This window comes from Rhinopithecus roxellana, chromosome 14, assembly GCF_007565055.1.
Source record: "Rhinopithecus roxellana isolate Shanxi Qingling chromosome 14, ASM756505v1, whole genome shotgun sequence".
Lineage (NCBI taxonomy): Eukaryota > Metazoa > Chordata > Mammalia > Primates > Cercopithecidae > Rhinopithecus > Rhinopithecus roxellana.
This window is the reverse complement of record NC_044562.1, coordinates 7726805-7749478: the sequence shown is the minus strand read 5'-3', so window position 1 is coordinate 7749478 and position 22674 is coordinate 7726805. Positions and strand designations below refer to the sequence as shown.

Here is a 22674-nt window from a genome sequence, read left to right as displayed (position 1 = left end):
ATTAATCAACATTGAGTTAACTTTCATTTCACTGCAAGGAAGAATGCACAACTCCATCCTCTATATTTTACAGGCCAGTTAATTAATTTAAAATTCTTCATGAGGTGAAATCAAACCTTTAGGCAATCAAGACATTCCCCAAAACATACCAGTTCTTATGGAAATAAATTCTCAGGTGCCATAATCACCTGAAAACTGCCCAATGTAGTCTTCCACTGCTGTTCATTCTTAGCCAGTCATATTGCTAATGTATTCCAGGACTCTTATCTTTGGATATAAGGATTTAACCTGACTTAATTTGGATTTATCCTGACTTACTTTTCTGTAGTTTGAGTTTTTAAAAGATTTGTGATCATAGATAAATTATTATCCTAAATGTTTTAGGCGGAGGTTATTTCCACTGTTTTCAGGTTCAGTTTTGTCTACTGGGTCCTGTCTTGTTATAAACTCATTGCAATTATTTTTGTTGTCTTGAATACCTGCTTCAGTTTACCTTTCTTATGTAACACAGGACCTGGGACTAGGAGTCAGGAGAAACTCATTTCAGGTGGGTTTGCCATTTACTAGTGGGCACATCATTACCCTCATTGGGACTTGCATTTTCTTGTCTGTCAAATAAGAGGATTAAGAAGGTAGTGTAGGTGGCACTGTCTTTGAAATACTACTCTTCTATATGTCAATATGTCTTTACATTTAAAAGTTCTGTCACTTTAATTTTTAAACAGTTTGTGACTGAGTGCAAAATTAGCTTCCATGAATGTCCTTTTCCTCAATAGCAGTACTAAAAGGCAAAAAACGGTTTTGTGGAAATGTGTGTATTTGCATGCTTAAGTGGGCTCTGATTTATATTGTGCCAAGTACCATTACTGACAATTAGGTATGCTTTGAAATGAAATTTTGACTTAGAAATATATGTGGCATATATTCTACTCCAATTTAAAAACAAGCTTACGGGAAACTTAAAAAAAAAAATCCACAAACCTTGCTAACATCTAAGAACTGTATAAATCGGTTTATAGGGTTTTTTTTCTAGCATAGAAATAATGTTCACATCTCTCAACTTTTGAACATCCAATAGTTTTAAACCTCGTTATTTCATGTCAAAACAATAATAATCATAATGGCAGCTCACAAGTAGAGAGTGCTTTCTTACTAGATGCCATGCTATGTACAAAACGCTTTATGTGAGTTATCCTTTCACCCTACTTTAAAATCTCTACAGCCAAGCTGCCTATTTAATATGTATCTAAGGGAAACCTTCATGTTCAATTGGTATCACATACACACACACACACACACACACACACACACACACACACACACACATACACAGAGAATAAGCCCTTGTAAGGAAAAGAAACAAGGAGAACAGAGTCTTTAAAAAATAACCACCTAGGATTCATGTGACAGATCTAGCAAATTCTTTTTATTTACATAGAAATGTGTACGCATACTTTCTCTATACACAGAAAATTCTAAGTATATATATATACATATATGATTCCCACATATTTTACAATAAATAATATTTTACTCTTGTTTCTAGGTGAAAATAAAAAGATGTCTCAAAATATTACTCACTAACCACAAAATTACAAAAACACATGGTGAACTCAGAGCAAGAACTTCAAGCCTGCATTACCACAAACTAAGCCTAGTACAATTTTTACAAAACACAAAAATTGAACACTGCAGATATTACCAGTAAAAGGAAAGAAATGAAGATATAAAACAGAGAACAGAGCTCTTGGTTTTTTGAACAGTGTGGTAAGACTACTTCTTGTTGTTTAGGACTTATCTTCCTTTAGTCCTCAATTTAATGTTTTACTTTAATTAATATTTTACAATAAGAAGGGAGAAAGAAGTTAACATCTATTGTAAAATGACTGACAATTCCATGAGCGTCCTGAGTTCTAGAAGCCTTTTTCCTGGTCAACTAGACCCCCTTTCTATTCTAATTTAATGATCATCCAGTTCTACCATGTAGGATTGCTATTCACCCCCACAGGGAAGATGAGAAGGGCACTGACTGTGAAGTGACATTAATTTGGAAGTCATTTCAAAAGTCTGGTAAGCCAGGTATCTTGCTTGTCAGCACTTAATAATTAGAAATGCTTAAATATAACTCTCTATTTCCACATAGAGTTTGATCTCTTATTCAAATATTAACTAAATGCAAGGAGAACTTAATCTGGGAGGCTAGAAATAATGAATCCATAATCCTGAAATTTCCTCCCTCCACTTCCCACTTTTGCTTTCTATTCTAGTCTAGGAAACAAGCACTTTCTCTCAACTTCAGAGTTGTTCTACACATGTATAAAGAACCACACTACCGAATGAATTGAATAAAGCTCTAAGCTATAGGATGCATACAAATTTTGTCATTTTTTGATTAATCCCACAGCATTTGAATTTATCAGAAGAGTCTAAAAGCATCATGATTTTTGTTGTTGTTGAACAAACATTCTCAGATTTGCTTTCCCATTACATCAGTATTCAAATTCAGAGGGGAATCATGAGAATGGTGACCAACACAGGGCTAAGTGCTTAAATCACATTCCACGCAACTCTAGCTCAGATGATAAGGAACTTGGTTCCACTGTGGCACTGTAACTTCACACACGAGTTTTGAAACAAATTTTACCCTTTTTTCTCTCATATCAATAACAGCACAGATGGATGGGGAAAAGATAGAAATATAAAAAAAAGTTCCAATGTCAAAAACAATTCATCTATCAAATACAATCTTTTCCTTTACCGCATCTGCTATTTCTGCGGTAACCTTCCAAAACATATTTCAAAGGCAGGCTCATTTCAAGAGCAATGTTTATCACGTGCATAATTTTGTTCCTTCTTGTCACATATTGCTATCATTGATGTTTCTTTCAGAGAAACAATAAGATTTCTAGAACTTAGTCACCTTGCATGAAAGTGATGGTTTCATAAACAGTTTAACTTTTTAGATAAAGGTAACTATGATAGAAACAAACAAATCTCACATTTAAAGATGTCTCTTTTTCTTTTTTTAAATTTGAAAACTTGATAGGGAACTATTGTTCACTGCCATAAACAAAAGGGATCCTTTACCATAAAGAGCTGGGCTTGTTTCTTGGTCATTCTAATCAAATATATATGTATACACACACATATCCCTCATTTCCACCACAACAGGAAGGTCAGCCGGAAGATAAGTATGGGGTCTCACTATGGTAATTGTAGTCAGGGCACACCTTTTGCACGAGTTTATAATCAACACTGTAAAAGGCAATGTAAATGCAAATGACCTTGAAGGGCTTGGAGCACAACCAAGACACATGGCTCTGAGTCTGCTCCTGGTAGCAGATCTTGGATGGGTCAAAGTTGCACAGGGCGGTCTTTTTCGCCCGATCTGTTTTTTCATACTCAATGCGACAATTGAAAGATTTAGATTCCTTGGTCTCCAAGGTAGACTGGGGGGAAACTTCAAATTCCACCACCTTGGAGGGTGGTACCAAGCTCACTGAAACATTGCCCAGGCCTGTTGAATTATGTCGGAAATACACACTGAAGGTTCCATTTCCATGGTCAACAATTTTCCCTGTGATGAGGAGATTGAGTTTGACAGTTTTAATGTTGGAATGAAAGTCACCCCATCCAAACATTTTCTTAAATTTTCCTGTTTTCACTATTGGCCTCCGTTTAGTTCTTGCCAATGGCTCCTGAACCTCCGTGATGTTGGCCAGCCAATCCCAAAAGTTTTCCATGCTGTCTGCATACGCCACGGGGCCAGGCTTGGGCACCGGAGACTGTTTAACAAACAGGCGCAGGGGACTGATGATCCTTGAGTGCACCACGTTGCCGACCAAGGTCCCTGGAGCATCTTTGTCTTCCCAATCCAGCCCCTCCGTGGCATGCACCACTTCCTTACTGTCACAAAATAGCTGTTTGAAAAGAAGAAAGAGAAATAAACTTTAGGTTAATGCAGTGACTGCGGACTCAAACTGAAATCAAACCGCAAGGGAAATTCTTTCAATATTATTTAGATTCTTGTTCGACAGCATTTCACACACACACAGTCGGGCTCAACAGTGTAACAAGATGAGCATTTAATTCAACCTATGGAAAACTGTGAGTATGAAAATTTAAAACGGTGATGTTAAGAACAAAGTATTTCATTTTTATGGGTTGATGTGGTTTTAGTCTCTGTTTCCTTATCTTCACAATGCTAATTTTCCAGGTTGAGGGAAGTAGTATATTTTGACTTCTCGTTTGATATAATCATTAAATTGTCAACTCTTTTCTTTCAGGTGGAAGACAAAAATAGAATGCTGAAGGTATCTACCAAGGAGCTAAAAACTGTCAATGATATTGATAAGTCTTTTAAGTATATTTGGAAATATTAAGGTGATTATTACGTTCAAAGGCTTATAACATGTAATTTCATAGCTCTTTATATAATTCTGTCTCAAACTCTGTAACAAAAAAGGCATGTAATGAGGATTAGAAAGTTCTACAAAATTTTTAGTTGAAAAAATATAAGTAAAAATTTAGTTGCCTTTATATAAACAGAAAGTAATGTAGAGAGGTATATTTTGAATTAATAGGTTGTATAGGAGTTAATAAATTTTATTACAACTGAATTATATCTTAAAATAATTGCTAAGAAAATGTCATGTGCATGTGTTTTATGGGTTTCTCAGTATTTTGATTCAAATCATAGCCACTGAAACATAAGACTTTATATTTGATTTTTCTTTTTCTTCTTTTTACAGTACAAGAGTCCCCATGTTTACTAAAAATAATTTAGTTAAGTAGATACAGATTTTAAGGGACAGAATCATTATATATGATGCTGTTGCATGGAGTGAATATTTATGGATGATTTATAAAAAGTCTGGAAAATAGAGGTTTCTAGTGGAAACACAGCCTCTTATCTCTAACGGCACAAACTACTCTTGTAATGATTCTCCGGAAAACTGTCAGCATGATGAAATGGATGAGGAAAGAAATGAGGCTGTGTTTATGTCCTTTCTCTGTCCCTTTCAAACTTGGCAAAGCACTTGGTAAAAATGGTTTCAGATTATTCCCAAAATTATTGCTTTCAATCCAATTTTGAAAATAAATGAAAGACACAGCCTGATTATAAATACAGCATTTGACTAGATGGCATAGTTTGATAACATGAGGTTATCTATTGCATGTTCATAAAAGTTTAGAAGCTTAAATCCTAACAGGGCTTTGTGAAAAGTGTTTTCACCTATGTCTAGTCCCCAAATCACTTTAGGAATCCAAGGACTCAAAAGGTATAGCTAGGTTTCTTGAAAGTTATTTTTTACTTTGGTAAGGATGGGAGGGTGCTACAACATATATTTCTCCCTTTGGTTAATTTCCTGGAAGCTTTTCTTCCTCATTTCTGGAGTTTAAAAAAATTCAGAACAAGTTGGTATGATGCATATTCTTACATTTTGAGAACCTAAATCCATATGGCCTCTTCTTAGGGGCTTATACACCCTGAATTGATACTCCTTTCTCTCCCCTGGTGTTGAAAGGCTGTCAGATTCCCCAGGGAAAGAGGGATCATTACTCTGGATTTCTGGCTCAAAGTATTTCTGATACTGTAACTACAGTTTTCTGATTTTGCACACTTTTTTCTCTTTTATTGGTATATAATATTTTACATATTTATGGGGGTACATGTGAGTATTTGATACATGCATAAAATGTGTAATGATTAAGTCAAAGTATTTAGGGTATACATCATCTCAAGTATTTATCACTACTATGTATTGGGAACATTTCAAGCCCTTCAAGCTACTTTAAAATATACAACATGTTGTTGCTAACTATAGTATAGTCACCCCACACTGTTGTTGAACATGAGAACTTATTTTATTTTATTTTAAAAAATGGGATTAATTTTTTTTTTTTTTTTGGTAGAGATGGGGTCTCAGTTTGATGCCCAGGTGGTCTCAAGCTGCTGGCTTCAAGTGATCCTCCTGCCTCGTCCTCCCTAAATGTTGGGATTACAGGTATGAACCAGTATGCCTGGACTAGAACTTATTTCTTCTATCTAACTATGTTTGTACTCATCCATCAATCTCTCTTCATTTTGCCCGCCCCACCCTCAAATGCTTCCCAACCTCTGGTACTATCAAAATCCTCTATTTCTATGAGATCAAGTTTTTAGCCCTTACAGATGGGTAAGAATATGTGTTTGTCTCATTTCACTTAACATAATGACTGCCAGTTCCTTGAATACTATTTATTTATTTATTTATTTATTTATTTATTTATTTATTTATTTTTAGAGACAGGATATCACTCTGTCACCCAGGCTGGAGGCATAATCATAGCTCACTGCAACCTCAAACTCCTGGGCTCAAATGATTCTCCCTCCTCAGCCTCCAGAATAGCTAGGAATACAGGTGTACACCACCATCCCTGGCATACACACACACAAACACACACACACACACACACATATATATATTTTAGACAGTCTTGCTCTATCAGCCAGGCTGGGGTGGAATGGTGCAATCTCAGCTTACTACAATCTCCACCTCCCGGGTTTAGGAAATTCTTGCACAGCAGCCTCCTGAGTAGCTGGGATTACAGGCGTGCACCACCATGCCTGACTAGCTTTTGTGTTTTTAGTGGAGACAGGATCTCACCATTTTGGTCAGGCTGGTCTCAGACTCCTGGCCTCAAGTGATCTGCCTGCCTCGGCCTCCCAAAGTGTCAGGATTACAGGCGTGAGCCACTGCTCGGCTTAATTTTTTATTTTTATACAGATGAGGTCTTGCTATGTTGCCCAGGCTGGTCTTGAATTCTAGCCTCAAGTGATTCTCCTACCTTGGCCTCTCAAATTGTTGGGATTACAGGAGTGAACCATCATGTCCAGTCCCTTGAACACTCTTACTCAGGATGTGCACAAACTTCATTCCAATCATTTGGTAATAGCCCATGGAGCTCAACACCCAGACTCTGCTTCCGACTTGAGTTTCCTGAGAATGGGGACAGCCTGGTCCAAGTGACCTGTCTCAGCATCTCTCCAGAAAGAGGGCCAAGGATGCATAGGCAGATAAGAAGCTCTTGCTGATCAAGGTCCAATTTCTCTTCTGTGATCATGATTCTTGCTGCCCATAGTCTACTACCTATTTTTCACCTGTTTCCAGTATTTCATGAGATTCACCCTGCTTGGTAAATGCTTACAGACACATCTACCATTTGCAGAACATCTGGCTTACAAGAAGTGCTCCTTAGTTCCCAATCTCTACTCCCTGATTTGGTGCAGCTTCTGAGCTTATTCCCTTACTCTCACCTTCCTCCTTCTATTTTATGGGAGAGAGCCCTTCTGACATTTTCCCCTTTAAGCTTGTTTTTAAAAATACGTCTTGATTCTTACCTTTATATACGATATATTAATTACTTTATTACAAATACCCATGATACTTTGTCAGCAGAACGAACTAAAATACATTTTTCATTCAAAAAAAATTTTTTTTCAACCAGAAGTATAAAAATACTCCTTTATCAATAGCAATGTGCCCTCTTTTTCTTTAAAGTGTTTGTTTTATGTTCCATGTTTCCCTAAACTTTTTTTCTGCCGGGTTCATTTTTCTTGTTTTAGTGCTATGCCTACTTTTCTCCTCATTTTCCCATTACTGAAAAACCAATAAGAATTGAGCCCATCATTCAACAACCAGTAAGTTCTGCAATCATGTAGTCTTAGCTGATCTTGGTGCACTTTCAAATACATGATAGACACTGATACCTTAAGAGATCCTTCTCTTATCTCTAGGACTTCCATTGTGATGGTTCTGAGATTACTCAATAATAATAACAAAAATAATAATAGTAATAATAATAACAATCGGCCATTACTGAGACATTTTCAAAGATCTGAACACTTTCCTGGTAGCAGTTTATGTTGTAAGAGGACTTGACCCAAATATATATGACTCTCTTAAAAAAAAATGAAAGTAGAAAACATTCTAAACTTATCAAACAGATAAATTGAGTGTCATTATTTGCTTTTACAAAAGTTGTTTTATTCTTTGGAAAAGGTTCTCTATATGAGAATTTGAAATGAAATTAGATTTCTAAAAAAAATCATTCTAACACACTACTGTTCAGGTCCAAACCTGCTCAAGGAGCCCTTGATTTTAAGATTAGTCTATATAATAAAAAATAATAAAAATTAGCTAATGGCAAAGATATGTAATGTTTCTCTCTTCCAGTGACAGCATGCACTGGCAGTGCCTTAGATAAAAAGTACATGTGTGTGTGTGTGTGTGTGTGTGTGTGTGTATATATATATATATATATATAAAAGCACTTATTTTTTAAATTTGGCTTTCCTTAGAGCATCATATTTCTAGCTTGTTTTGACAATATTAGCCAAGTTGGAAAAACTGTGTACAACCTCTCTGTTTATTACTTTAAATTACACGGACAGTTCTCACAAGTGCTGACTTCCAAATCTAAACCCAAATCTCAAAAAGTTATCTGACAGTGATTTACCGGTAGAAGAATATAATTTAAAGGGCAAGTATATTTCTCTATGTCATTTAAAAGCTGACAATTTTATCTCCCCTCCCAACTTTCAGCCTTGGTGTAACTTGTTCAGCCTTCTTCTTGTTATAAATCACCACTTTATAACATCACTGCTGAGAGCTCAGGCACCCTTTTCTATACCAGGTCTACCTAGATGGTTATATGACCTAAGTTCCCAGTCCACATGCTCAACATGAAGACCTAATCAGAAGATTGGAGACTGATGAGCCACAACCCTGCCCACCTCCCCACTATATTCCCAATGGGGAAGCAGCCTGATATGATGGAAAAGAACATAGGATTTATTGCCTAATGGCATCATCACCCCTTGCTCAAGTGTATGATTTGAACCTCGGTTTTCTCACCTATATCTCCTTTGCTGGTTTGTTGTAGGGACTAAAAGAATGGCTGGAAATTACTGGGCCTATTCCTTGGCAAAAGGCATTCAATGACTGATGGCTCTTCTATGGTCCAATGGATAATCTCATGCCTCTTACTCAAGAAGTGTCTCCAAAGGTTTCTATGAATTCTCAAGCCTCCAGGGAAACTGATTAATGGTTAATTGAGCAACTTTGTTCAGTGCCGTGTGATAAATTAATGACCAAGTAGAAATCCACCCTCTCAACCCCAGAACATCAATTGAATGCTTCCTCGTTTCTAGTCTTACTGGCATCTGAGTCACATCCAAATCCCAGGTGAGCTCTCTTTGCCAACAAAATGTGTTTGTAGATCTTTGATTCCAATCTACTATATGAGTCAGCAAAGGGAGCTGAGAATATAAAGTGTCTGGCAGGTGCCCTCGTTCCTGAACAGACAATTTCTATGATACAACATGCTGGGAGAAGACTGTAGGTGGTTCTGAATCTGTTGGTAATCCACTCTGTCCAAGGCAAGATTGTTAAATGTTATCTACAAAACAGGTAGCTGTATGTTCCTGGTTACTTTCGTATTTGCTGGGGCTCTTCCTGCTAATTTCAGTATCCCTGCTGTCTTTTCCCCCATCATATTATAATAATAATGCAAAAACATTTAACCTCAAGCATAAAATGGAGTTTTAAAAAGGGGAAGAAAGAAAAATTGCTGTGCTTTATCTGTTTGAACATTCCTTGATTTCAACACATTTATCAAAGCTTAAGTAATTTATGTCTTGGCAGGGTGTATCAATTTCACAAAGCACACACATTAGCTAGATACAATGATATCATATTAGATTTTTCTGCATCTTACAGAAGAGCTCAAAAAGATTAATAAATGCACAAGCCTTCATCAATTAAATGAAGCAGGTGGAAGGAAGGGAGTAGAGGAATAAGACTGTATTTCATTTTGGTTCTTTTGTTTTTAGGGGGGAAAAGCTGACAGGTTCAAATCATTCATCATAACAAGCTAAAGTTGAATTTTACTGATAATTAAATGCATTTTTTTTCCCAAGAGGCAGAGAAGCTGCAATGAATTTTATAGTAGCAGATGTGAGAACTGTCACAAATTATGGAAATAATTTATAAACTAAAAAGCATCTTCCTCTGCAAGCATTATATCAGAAGAGACTTTCTAAACTGTATTCACTATGTATTTTTCAATAAACATTTTTATTTTGGAATAATTTTAGTTTACAGAAAAGCTGCGTAATACAAACAGTTCCCATAGACCCTGCACCCAGATACTGCACTCAGTGTCCCCTACCGTCAGCATCTAATACTAGAGTATATTTGCCACAGCTATTAAACCAATATTGACACTAACTAAAGTCTATACTTTAATTGGGTCTCCTTAGCTTTTCTTTAATGTCTTTTATTTGCTCCAGCATCCCATGCAGGATCCCACATTAAATTTGGTCATCACCAATTCTTAGGTTACAAAGATTCTCAACTTGTCTTGGTTACAAGTTTCTCAGACTTTCCTTGTTTTGGATGAACTTAAATGTTTTCTGAAGTACTTGGCAGATATTTTGTAGAATAGCCTTCAGTTTGACTTTGTTCTATATTTTTCTCATGATTACACTAGGGATAGGGGTTTTCAGGAGGAAACACATAGAGGTAAAGTGCCGCTTTCATCACTCCCTCTCAAGGGTACATGCTAAGCAACTTGTCACTGTGACGTGTCACTGTAATGTTGATCTTGATCTGGCTGAGGTAGAGCAAATGTATTTTTTTAAGGTTTTGCTTTCAGAATTCTCGTAAGTGTTGCAGATTGTTGTTATCATAACCTTAGTTGAAATGACCTTTAATTCAGTGGCACTTGGTTTAGGAATTTTTTTTTTAAGTCAGAAGCTACAATATGTCAATTTATAACTCTTTACAGTATCACTGAATTCTTTAAAATAACCTCAGAGTTGTTTAGGAATTTACAGACTATTTCTAAATTATTCTAGTAATTTTACGTGCTATTAATGTGTCTGTCATCACTATTATTCATATCGCTATTTTATTTTTATTTAATATTAATGCCTTAAAAATTGCTTTGATAATTGATAGCTCTATAAAAAAGAGCTTATTCTATGAATATCTTATGTAGAATTGGAATTACTTGCTGACTAGATTAGAATCAAATATCCCTTCTCAGTTTAGGAGCCTGCCCATTTTACTTTATTCTACACATCCAGTGAGAAAGGATCAATCTTTAGGTGTGGCTTTCTTTGTAGGTCAGCTTGTTTACCAAAGGGAAGGGAGCTAACGAAAGAAATCATCACTAAGGATGATTCTATATTTAGTGCTCTGGGTGGTGTAGGGACACAAATGCTACTTGGTTTCCTCTGGGTTCTATGACAGTCAGATATTTTCCACATTTGTAGGACAACCCTTTCCTACAGGTTCATCATCGTGATAGCTCTGCTTCTTCTCTGGAGCTATATGTTGGACTGAATCCTGAACCGCAAGGGGAAAAGATTTCTCTACACTCAGTGAATAATGAAAACTAAACAAAAGGCATTTAAAACTTTGAGCTTCTGGGGTTCAAATTTCATTTAATATAAATCATGCCTTTGTTAGAACAGTCCAAATAGGTGGTACTTTTATTACTTACAGAGACACTAAGGAAAGAGATATTGCCACCACCTTTGCTGTCCTAGGCCAGTGTTGAACAAGTCTAAACGACATATTTATTAGCACATATTGACTCTTCACTTACGTGGCACTGGGGGAGTAGGAGAGGCCTGATTTTTTTGTTTGTTTGTTTTGAGACGGAGTTTTGCTCTGTCGCCCAGGCTGGGGTGCAGTGGTGCAATCTCGGCTAACTCCAACCTCTGCCTCCTGGGTTCAAGCGATTCTCCTGTCTCAGCCTCCCGAGTATCTGGGATTACAGACATTCGCCACCACGCCTAGCTAATTTTGTATTTTTACTAGAGATGAGGTTTCTCCATGTTGTTCATGCTGGCCTCGAACTCCCAACCTCAGCCTGATCCACCCGCCTTGGCCTCCCAAAGTGCTGGGATTATAGGCATGAGCCACCGTGCCAGACCGAGGCCTGAATATATGCCCTTTCTGACTCAGCAAGAAGAGACTAGGTGACATTAACACAACCTATTTAAGAATATGGAAAGCATAAATCAGTTTAGAAATATTTCCACAAAAATGCTATTTTATTTTTGCAGGATTAAGTTTATTGCTTCACTGAATTTGCGTATGCCTGCAATCACAGGAATGCTATTGTATTCTACCATTGTACTGGCGAGTCACTGGACTGAGAAGAAAAAGTGGAGTGTCCCAATCGAATCAGGGCATTGCAGAAAAAAAAAAAATCTATCACTGCCCCCCCCCCCCCCCCCGTGGCTGAATTTACCCAATCAGAAAAATTGTCCCAAGAGCAAAGGAATGAGAAAAGGAGGGACAATGAAGGCAATCAGGACAAGCAGGGAAGAGCAAGAGACAGGAACAGTAGTGCTTTGATTTATTAGAAGGACTTGGGGTCAGGAGCATAAAAATGTATAATGGATGCTGTAACTTAACCATCCCAGCTTGCTGTGCAAGCCACATTCCCTCTCTGGGCTTGGTTTTCTTAGTAGTAAAATGGTGAAAAGCACAAGACAGGGTTGCACTTCAAAGAGATGAAGGAGGCTGCAAAGTGGAAAGTGAATTAGAGTGAAGCTGGTCTACAGGCAGGAATACTTGTAAGGAGGTGAATACTGCACCACAGAGAAGTGAGGAGACCCTCGACCAGGTTCACAAATGCATGCGATCATTTTTTTAAACACTTATTTGACACACACTTTTCAAACATATTTCAGGAGCCCACATTGTGGAGTAGGCACTGAGAGTACACTACTGAGCAGGACAGACATACATCCTGTCTTCAGACAATTTGCAGACAGCAAGGGGGTGAAGTAATTCACCTAATCATAGTTTTCATAAGGTCCCATCTCTTGTTCTCTCTCTCTTTATATATATATACATCTCAGTATAACAGAAGGTGGAAATGCTAATCCTAATTAAGGGAACAGGGTAAGCAACAGGGCAGGGAGTGAACAGAATTAAGCAATTAATATCTTTATTTGAATGAGTGAAATGAAATCCAGGACTTACTGGTTGATAGTTGATAAAGAATGAATTTGTGACAAGAAAACCAATCGATCTTGGGATTTATATGCCTTTATCTCTGGTTCCGAATTGTGTATTGATTTGTTCATAATTACTAATGAGAGTGTGATAACATTGTAAGACAATACTTATATTTTTTCTTAGTGAAAGGTTAACTTGGTGACTATTTTCATGAGCATAAACAGGCTCTGATGTTCAGTCTATGCTGAATTCCTGACTTGCAGCTACCAGCTACAGTGCTTGGAAGTGATGACCTCAGGAGGCCTGGCCTTTCACCCTTTGACCTTCAAAGATCTTTTGAAAACGCATAAGGTGCGGTCTTGGGTTCTGGGATAGTCAGCCCTTTGTCATGATTATGCTATAACCCTCTTTTATATAATCAATATAATATATATTAATGCTACTTGATAATTAGGTAACTATGCTCTGGATTAAAAAGAATACTCTGAAACAATATAGAGTTGTCTTTATGTTTATAGGTATGTTAAAAATATGCTAACAGACAATAAATGTAGGTAACATCCATGGTTTTCACAGGGATAACTGATTGCTATAAATGAAAGGCAAAGCAAAACAACCTAATTTCCCCCCATAGTCATAAAATTGAAGAGGCATCAATACTTTAAGAGATTGTTTTCAGATTTCTGTGTTTATACTCAATATAAAATATTTATGTCTTTACTGGTTTAATATTAAGCACTTGCTATAACATATATAATACACAATGCATAGATTGCATAGATCTCCTACCACTAAGAAGGAATGTTGTAACTATCTTATAGTGCACCAAAAATATGTAGTCCTCTACTTACAAAAGAAGAAAATTTTGACTTTCCAGAACTAAGCTGAATGAGCTGAATACTCCAAATGTGTGGATTTGCAACAAGCTGGGAGGGAGAGTTGGCTTCTCCTTGACAAGAGGACTGGCATATGCTACTAGAGAAAATTTCATACACATCTGTACAAATATTTTTTAAAGGCAGCTGGCTTATCGGTCTTGGATACCCTGTGTTCATTATTGTTGTTTCAGAATGATGACCATTGCTAAGGGCAAGTTTGGAAGAATACGTGATTTTCTGAATGGATTTGTTCATGGTGTTGTTAACGATGGGATCTATATTGGTGGTCATTAATGATTTCACTGGGGTTATTAGTTTAAGCCAAGAACCCCAAAGTGACCGCTGTTATACAATCTAGAGGTGGCTTACAGATCCCTTTACAGTTGAAGAATTATAGAATCAGTAATAAAAAGTGGTTCAAAGCCTCATTTGGGTTGCTTACATATAGCTTATATAGTTAGATTGCTTTGACAGTACTGTTCTATATCCTGCAGCTAAAACTAAAATGACAAGCTGCTCAACAGAAAAAAGAACAACAACAGAAAAAACCCAAAACCCTGTCGTGATCAATTTCATGGGCATCCCATTTGAATATAACAAAGAAAATATATAATTAATGATCAAATTCAGCATACCATTAAATTTATTGCTTGTAAGCAAATCTTGGAAAGCGTTTCTCTGGGTAGAAATTTTGCAGAATATCATCCCTGCTGACAAAACAGGAACATGCATCTGCTGGACAGCATACAATGCTATATTGATGATTAGTAGTATGGCTTGCCCTAGAGTCATATTTCTGGTGCTCCATTACAGAACTGTCACAGTAGAATAAAAGAAGAATGGCAAAAAAAAAAAAGAATGAAAAAGGATAGAATCAAACATATATCAATGTACTAATTGTACCTATTAATATTTTGTGGCATAATGTGGCATTGTTCCAAAATTCATTTTGTAAGTTGAAAAACAAATGATTGCTTAGGAGAAGAAAGCTAAACAGTGGACATCCTTTTTGCTGAGAGTGGCAAATTCATTTTACCTTCCAGATATCTTTTAATAGCTACCCTTTACATTTTTCTAAATTGATACAGGAACTAACAGGAAACATAAATGTGAAGACAGAAATCTTAGCAGTAAGAGCCAAAAAAACTAGATTGCAATGCTTGGCAGTAGTTTTATTGCTAAGGTTAAATATGGCAATTCTTATTTTATCTTGATGACAGTAATCTGAAAAATCAGTGACACAAGCCTCTGCAAAAATTCAGTACACACACATACACACATGCACACGTCCATACACACACCAGACACACAGAAATATCATGTGTGCATGCATATACCATAGTTCTCTGTAAACGTTTAGGAGGATAGTGTCAAAGAAAACTTAGGTTTTATTTTGTATTAGAAAGCTGAATTAAAAGAGCTCTTTAACAAATTGTGAATGGGCTGGAAACAAATATTAAAGATGCTTTGTTGGAAGGGGCTGCTAAATATGATACGGCCGTGTGTCCTGAGTTGAAAAGGGTCAGATCACAGTCTTAATACAAGTTTTGCAAAGTCAAAGAAGGTATTCTTTTGATAATCTAGTAGATTGAAACATTCCTTTTGTTGCTAAGGAGTAAGTGACTCAGCATGGCAAGTGGCACTGTCCACATTCGTCATTCAAGTTTTCAATGAGAGACATGAGCTTCACGTGATGGGAATACATAAATACTTCTGAAACAGAATGGCCTGGGAGAGACATCATGAATCTGTGTCTTGACCACTAAAAGATGGCATTTAAAAAGGGAAGTTGCAATGGAGGGAAGAACAGTCAAATGAGAAGTAGTAATGCCAGATTATTCTATTTCCATGCCAGTTTAGGCAGAGTTTCAGTGAGGGATGAGGAGACATATACAGGGGAGGAAGAAGACACAGGCGGTGTAGGTTTGGAAAAATGACTTTGTGTATGCTTTGTATTTTACTATCAAATCCATTTCATATTTCAGTCTTCAGGTACCATTAATTTGGCAATTAGCACATACTTACTCACTGTGATGGTGAGTTTTATGTATCCACTTGGCTAGGCTATAGTATTCAGTTAACCAAACACTAATCTAGGTGTTACCATGAAGGGATTTTGTACATATGATTTGTATCTACAATCAGTCCACTTTTTGTTGTTGTTGTGTTTATTCAGGATGTTAGCATTTATTTATTGGTTACATTCTTTCACCAAGCATGACATTTGTTAATTTAAAATAAATTTTCCAACTGTCTTAGATACATAGTACAGTATTTCACTTAAATGTAAATACTCACCGTGTACTGGGGATTTTTTACAAGATCCTACGTAAATATTCTACTTCATTATGATCCAATATAAATATGCTTTTTAAGTTCAGTGACAGTTTACAAACTATAAAATATTTATCTACTAAAAATATAAAGGCCTATTACTTGTGCATTTGAAACTGATAATTGTGTTAAAAGTATTTTTGCAGTAATCATTCCTGACATTTCTAATGAGAATTACAGAGCCTTTACAAATAACCTCATTTGATTCTTACATGTAATTTGTGAGGTATATAGGGCAGGAAATAGCCTTAGAGAGGTTAAGTGGCTTGTCCAAGGTCCAAATATTGAGAGGCAGCAATAAATCTAGGAATCCGGTTTTTGTATAAGGCCATTGAACTATCTATAGTAATACTTAATGGACTCAACACCAAAAACAAACAAAACAAAACGAAAAGTCAAACAACAAGAAAAGAAAAAAAAACTGATTAATATATTTGCCTTATAAATAAAAAACAATTTTTCTCATTATAAAGTAAAAATTTTATTCTAGAAAATGAAACTAAGAAAATGGAAAAATTAAAGTCTGATAACTGTTAACATTTTAATATTTAATTCATATTTTATCTCTGTGTAATATAAATTATCCATATTTTATATATAATCTTTAATTATTTTTAAGGACAATATACTGTATTTAGTTGCATAATAATAGTTCAAATGCTCTGGAAAAAAGATCTTGCAGTCACTACAAGTAAAATCTAAATCCAAATCAGGGTCAATTTTATCTAGACCTCCTCCTAAAATCCTGGATGACACTTTCCTGTTTCAGCATTTGCCATCCAAGTCCAGATTAGAAGGAACTGGGACTGTTTAGGGCAGGAGCAAGCTCTGTCCTCTGGACCTGCTGGGGTGTCTGCCCTGCCGTCTTAGCCCAAGAGTCCCCTTTACATCCATTGCTCTGCCCTCAGAGTCATGCTTCCTTCATTTCTTCCCTTCTCTGTCCCCCTCAGTCCAGGCTGGCAATATTACTGTCAGTATAAAATTCTCAAAACTTTTTCAGTCTCCGGTGGAATTCATGGGAGTTCAACCCATCAACAAGAGGGCCCGCCACACATCTTTACTGGACGCCTACATCTCTATTCCTGGTTTCTGCTGAGATGACAGATTGCATCCACGTGTCTTTGGCAAAAGTTGCCCAGCCACATCTTTGGTGTCTTCTCCAGATGAATCAGTTGATTTTTAGTTAAAAAGGTTATTCTTGATTATTGGGGTTGGCCTTATCCAATCAGTTAGAATGCCTTAAAAGCAAAACTAAGGTTTCCTTGAAAAAGATGAAATTGTGCCTCAAGATGGCAGCATAAACTCCTGCCCAAGAATTCCCAGCTTGCTGATCTGCCTATGGATTTTGAACTTGCCATTTCCTGTAATCATGTGAGCCAATTCCTTGAAATACAGCTCTTGAGATATCTACCTCTCTATCTTACTGGTTCTGTGTCTCTGGAGAGCCTGTTTGATTTTAATAGATATGCTCATGTGTAAATATCTTATTTTCATAACTCGATTATGCCTCTTGCTTTCTTATATCCTCCACAGAACCTACTTATAGATTCTCCTTGATTTACCATGGGGTTATGTCCCCATAAGCTCAATTTAAGTTGAAAATATAATAAATTGAAAATGCATTTAATACGCCTAACCTACTAATCGTCATAGCTTAGTCTAATCTACCTTAAATGTGCTCAGAACACTTACTTTAGTTGGGCAACTATAGTTGGGCAAAGTCATCTCACACAAAGTCTATTTTATAATAAAGTGCTGAATATCTTATGTAATTTATTGATGTTCTACTGAATGCTTATTGCTTTCGCACCACTATAAAGCTGAAAAATCTTAAGTTGAACCATAGTAAGCTGGGGACAATCTATGTAATGTTACTCAATGGTGACTTAATCACAGGTTTGGACTCAGGGCCAAGTGTCTCTCCATGCTGCTCCCAGAGTAAACCATCAAAGTATAGGTCACCATGCTTATCACATTGTTTATTATGATCATTTTTGTTTTTTGACTTGGTTCTTCCTCTTGTATATTCCTTGATGACTACTACTTGATCTTATTCATCGTATGTCTCTAGACCCTATAATGGTGTCTGATTCACAATAAGTACCTAATAAAAATTGAAAAAATAAATCTGACTGGCAGTGTGTAACTTCCTGGACCTCTCACAACGTTTTTATTTCCTTACACTTAGACTACTTTGGGAAATGTTTTAAATCCTAATTAAAATTTAGTCAATAAAGCAGTCAACCAGGAAATATAATGGAAATGAGGGGCATTTTTCCTGGCATCTGGAATTATTTCAGGAGATGAAAATCAAAGTGTTTTCTACTTCTCTGGCGATCTCCTGCTGGTCTTCTTTCCCTTTTCTCCCACCAGCAACCTCTTCCCATACCTGTCTCAGAAGTCCTGGAAAAGGTTCAACAGGACTGTCCTGGAATTAGGAGATGGTCCAGACTACAGGAAGAGGCACAGGCACAGTCTCTCTCTTGCTGTCATTTCATGTTAATCTTCACCCATTAGGAATTTGGCCCAGTAAATTTTCTAAAATGCAAATTTAGCGATGAGACATCTTTTTTTTTTTTTTTTTTTTTTTTTGGAAATGGAGTCTTGCTCTGTTGCCTAGGCAGGAATGCAATGGCATGATCTCAGGTCACTGCAACTTCTACCTCCCGGGTTCAAGCCATTCTCCTGTCTTAGCCTCCTGAATAGCTGGGATTATAGGTGCATGCCACCATGCCTGACTAATTTTTTGTATTTTTGATTAGAGACAGGGTTTCACCGTATTGCCCAGGCTGGTCTTGAGCTCCTGAGCTGAGGCAATCTGCCTGCCTCAGCCTCCCAAAGTGTTATGATCATAGGCATGAGCCATCATGCAGGCTGAGGCATCTTTTTTTAAAGTCTTTACTTAGCTCCCTGTTACCTAGAGCAGTGGTGACATACTCAGAGCAGTGGGACCCCTTCTCCACGAAAGTAAACTTCTGTAGAATTCCATTATATACAAAAGATATCAGTATCATTTATTAATGTGTTATAGATGAGTTCTGATGTATAATAACTATTAGTGAAAGCTTCATGAATGAGAGCAATAAGGATTTTATGACCAAAATGAAACTTGAAATCAGAAGTTACAGATGATCATTGCAGTCGTATCAGCTTCAAAACAGTTCATGGCAGCATTTCATACATAAAGTGTCTCTTAACAACCTGATAGAATCGGTCACCACCGCCCACCCCACCCGAACCACCTTTATACTCCTATAGTAGCACCTGAACTGGTTTGTGTCATTTCACTAGGCTGAACTCCTTACAGATAGGGACATTTTCTTATTCTCTGTTGTGTTTCCAATGCCTTGGACAATAAAGCACACATGTTTAATGAACTATGTTTCTGAAAATGTGTAAGTCTCCCCACTAAGCTCCAATGCCATTTCAATGCTAATTTTATGACTTGGTTAAATTTTCCCCTGGGATTTTGTGTATTGCCATTTCTCCCTGAAATTTCCCTGGAGGTTTTATGAATTGGAAAATTATTCTTTGCATGTGCCCAAATGACCATATGATGTTTCTAAATTATTGGGGATCAAAGCCATGAGGTTCAATTGACTGATTTTTTTAGAAAACCTGAAGAGAGGAGCCATGCTTGAAGAAGGAACAAAGTGAGAAGCTGCACACCATTCCTGATGGGGTCCTAGTTGCTTTAGCCCTTGGAGACTCAAATATAATCCCAGAGTCCTGGCCCCAGAGGAGGAGGGTGGTTGGGTTTGGTGGAGGGGCGTGGTCAGATGCAAGAATGGTTCTGGAAAATAAAGGCTGTATCTTACCCTCATTAACAGGGTAGGGAAGAGAAAGATTACTGGGAGGAGTGTCCTCCAGTGTACACAAGACAATTAGCACAGCATCCACTAAATTGCCAAGGAGGGAGCAAGCTTTTCCAGGAGTGCCCATGTTGAGGTAAACTACCAAGGAATATATAATTCAGATCAGTCCTAGTTTTGTAGGGAAATCTGATTATTTCAGACTACAAGTGTTCTGGACCTAAATCGCATAGGTAAATGCTTCATTTCTCACTGTACTGCATTTGGATTTTATAGGCAAATTTAGCCGTCTATTAAATAAGCTGGAATACTTAATATCTAGTGGAATAGCCCTAATGTTATTGGGGAGGGAGCAACAACAAGTGATTCATTAGGTCTTTATGTACAGAGAAATATCAAGACATGAACTCATCGACTTGCTGATTAAACAGTTCACTCTGATGCTCCCTGAAAAATTATGATGTACAGATCACACTGGCAACATCTCCTAAAAGGAAGAACTTGTGGTGGAACAAATGGGCCTGTACATGCAGGAAGTAGCTTGAGGGGGTGGCAGAGGGAGGAAGTGGTCATAAAGTAAAGTTATCCAGAAACTCAGAGACAATCTTGAAATGTAAACTTCCCCTTAACAATGTTGGTCCCTCAAACAATAATAAGGTCATTTGCACTGATTTCCTTTCTGATTTTCCTCCTGTAAACATTTTCTACTTCCTTGGCACATGCCTCATCCTTCCCACCTATGCATCTCAGTTCCCCTTCCTCCATTGGCTCAACTCAGAGCCTCGAGTTCTTCTTGATATCTCCCTCATTTTCACTCTTGAATTCATCACTAATTTGTATATTCTATCTCCAAATCCATTTTATATTTGTCCACCTCTGTTCCCCCATTGTCAACATGATCTCTCTCCTGAGTACCTTCAGAAATGCCCATCTCATCCTTTCAACCTGCTTCACATGCAGCATCCAGAGTGACCTTTATACACCCAGGCCACATCCTTCCACTGTTCACACTCCTCAGTGCATTCCATTGCACTGATAATAGAATTCAGACTCATCAAATGGTTAAGAAGGTGCTTCCAGAGATGGCTCCTTCTGGCTTTCCAATGCACAATCCACTCACTGTTATGTGCTCACTGTCTTTGACTTTCTCTCAAAAAACTCAGTAATTGAAAAAAAAAAAAAAAAAAAAAAAAAAAAAAAACAGAAAACTTTGCTCATGGCTCTCTTAAGACACATTAATGTTTGGCCTTGTTTCACCATCTCTCGCTAGACTGCAAGTTACTTACAGTGTTCTGTAACATCCATTTCACACATATTTGGGGGACACCCCATATTTCAGGCACTATGTTGGGCACTAGGATACAATGGTGAGTAAGAACAGTTCCTATTCTATGGAGGGTAGTGTCTAGAGGAGACCAACAGAAACCTTGTAAACAAATGCATTCAGAAAATAAATAGAAACCATGAAAAGTTCAGAGAAGAAACCCAATATGAGATGCACCAGAGAATAGGGTGGGACCCTTTAGATTGGGTGGCCAAAGAAGACCATCTTGAGAAGGTGACATTTAAGCTTACACAGGGATAGTTAGCCGGAGCTCACTATCATACCAAGGGAGGAGTGTTGCAGGCAGAGAGGCAGTATGTGAGGAGCCTTCTAGTCAGGGAAAGTGTGAATTCTGAGAATTGCATGAGGGTAGTGTGGAGAAAGGGCACAAGGTGATTTTGGAGAATTGGGCAGGAATCAGAACATTTAGATTACCAAGGTGAGTATCTCACTTGAAGGAAATAATAGATACTTGTTGGGTTTCCAGGAGGTGACTCTATTCCAACTGCAAAATTCTTCAACTTACAAAATGGAGGCCCTTAAAATTAAGAGAGAGTCTAGAATTGAAGTCTCCACATTCCCAGTTGAGCATTCTTTCTAGTATCACTATAGGGTGTTAAGTGCCAATGATTCCATAACATCTGAAAATGACTGATGACTGGTACATCTTCTATCATGCACAGATTGAATGTGAAAGACATATATTAATTGACAGTCTTTTATCAGCATGTGTGAATGCTTCTGATAGTTTTCCTGAGTCTATCTTCATTCTAAAAGCAAATATTTCTCTGTGCCTGGATGCTGCCTCTTTTCTAATCTCCCTTTGCCTAATTAGTCTCTTATGTTTTCTGCATCAGGGAAGTTATTCCTCACTGTTGGGAGAAAGTTATAATTTTCTGGTACATGCACTCTTGGAACCTGAGCAACAAGGTAAGAAGTCTAATCACTTTGCTGGAAAGACCACACATGGAGGCCCTGAAATACATGGAGATGGAAAGGGGCCCAGATGTGTGCAAACTGCCAACCATCCCTTCCAAGGACCCAAGTATGTGAGGAAAACCATCTTGGGCCCTCCATGTCTGTTCAGCTGTCAGGTGAGTACCACTGAGCAATCCCAGTCAATGTCCTTTCCAAAAGCAGAAGTGGAAGAACCGCCAACTAAGCCCTATCCAAAATTCAGACCCATAACATCATAAGATGTAATAAAATGGTTGTTGCTTTAAAACATCAAATTTTATGGTTAATAACATAACCAAAATATAGAGGGTGTGTGTAACTCTATGAAGTGAAGCGATAGCATA

The 22674-nt window shown here is 37.3% G+C and overlaps 1 protein-coding gene across 1 annotated transcript in view; it reads right to left on the bottom strand.

The window, feature by feature from the left end:
- Window positions 1–1398: 1398 nt before the first annotated feature.
- The window catches only part of NXPH2 (neurexophilin 2), a 113035-nt gene continuing 91759 nt past the window's right edge, over window positions 1399–22674 (bottom strand). Inside the window, exon 2 of the mRNA XM_010387385.2 lies at window positions 1399–3920. Coding sequence (XP_010385687.1) covers window positions 3177–3920 — 744 coding nt within the window. The 3' untranslated portion in view covers window positions 1399–3176. The remainder of the gene's footprint in view (window positions 3921–22674) is intronic.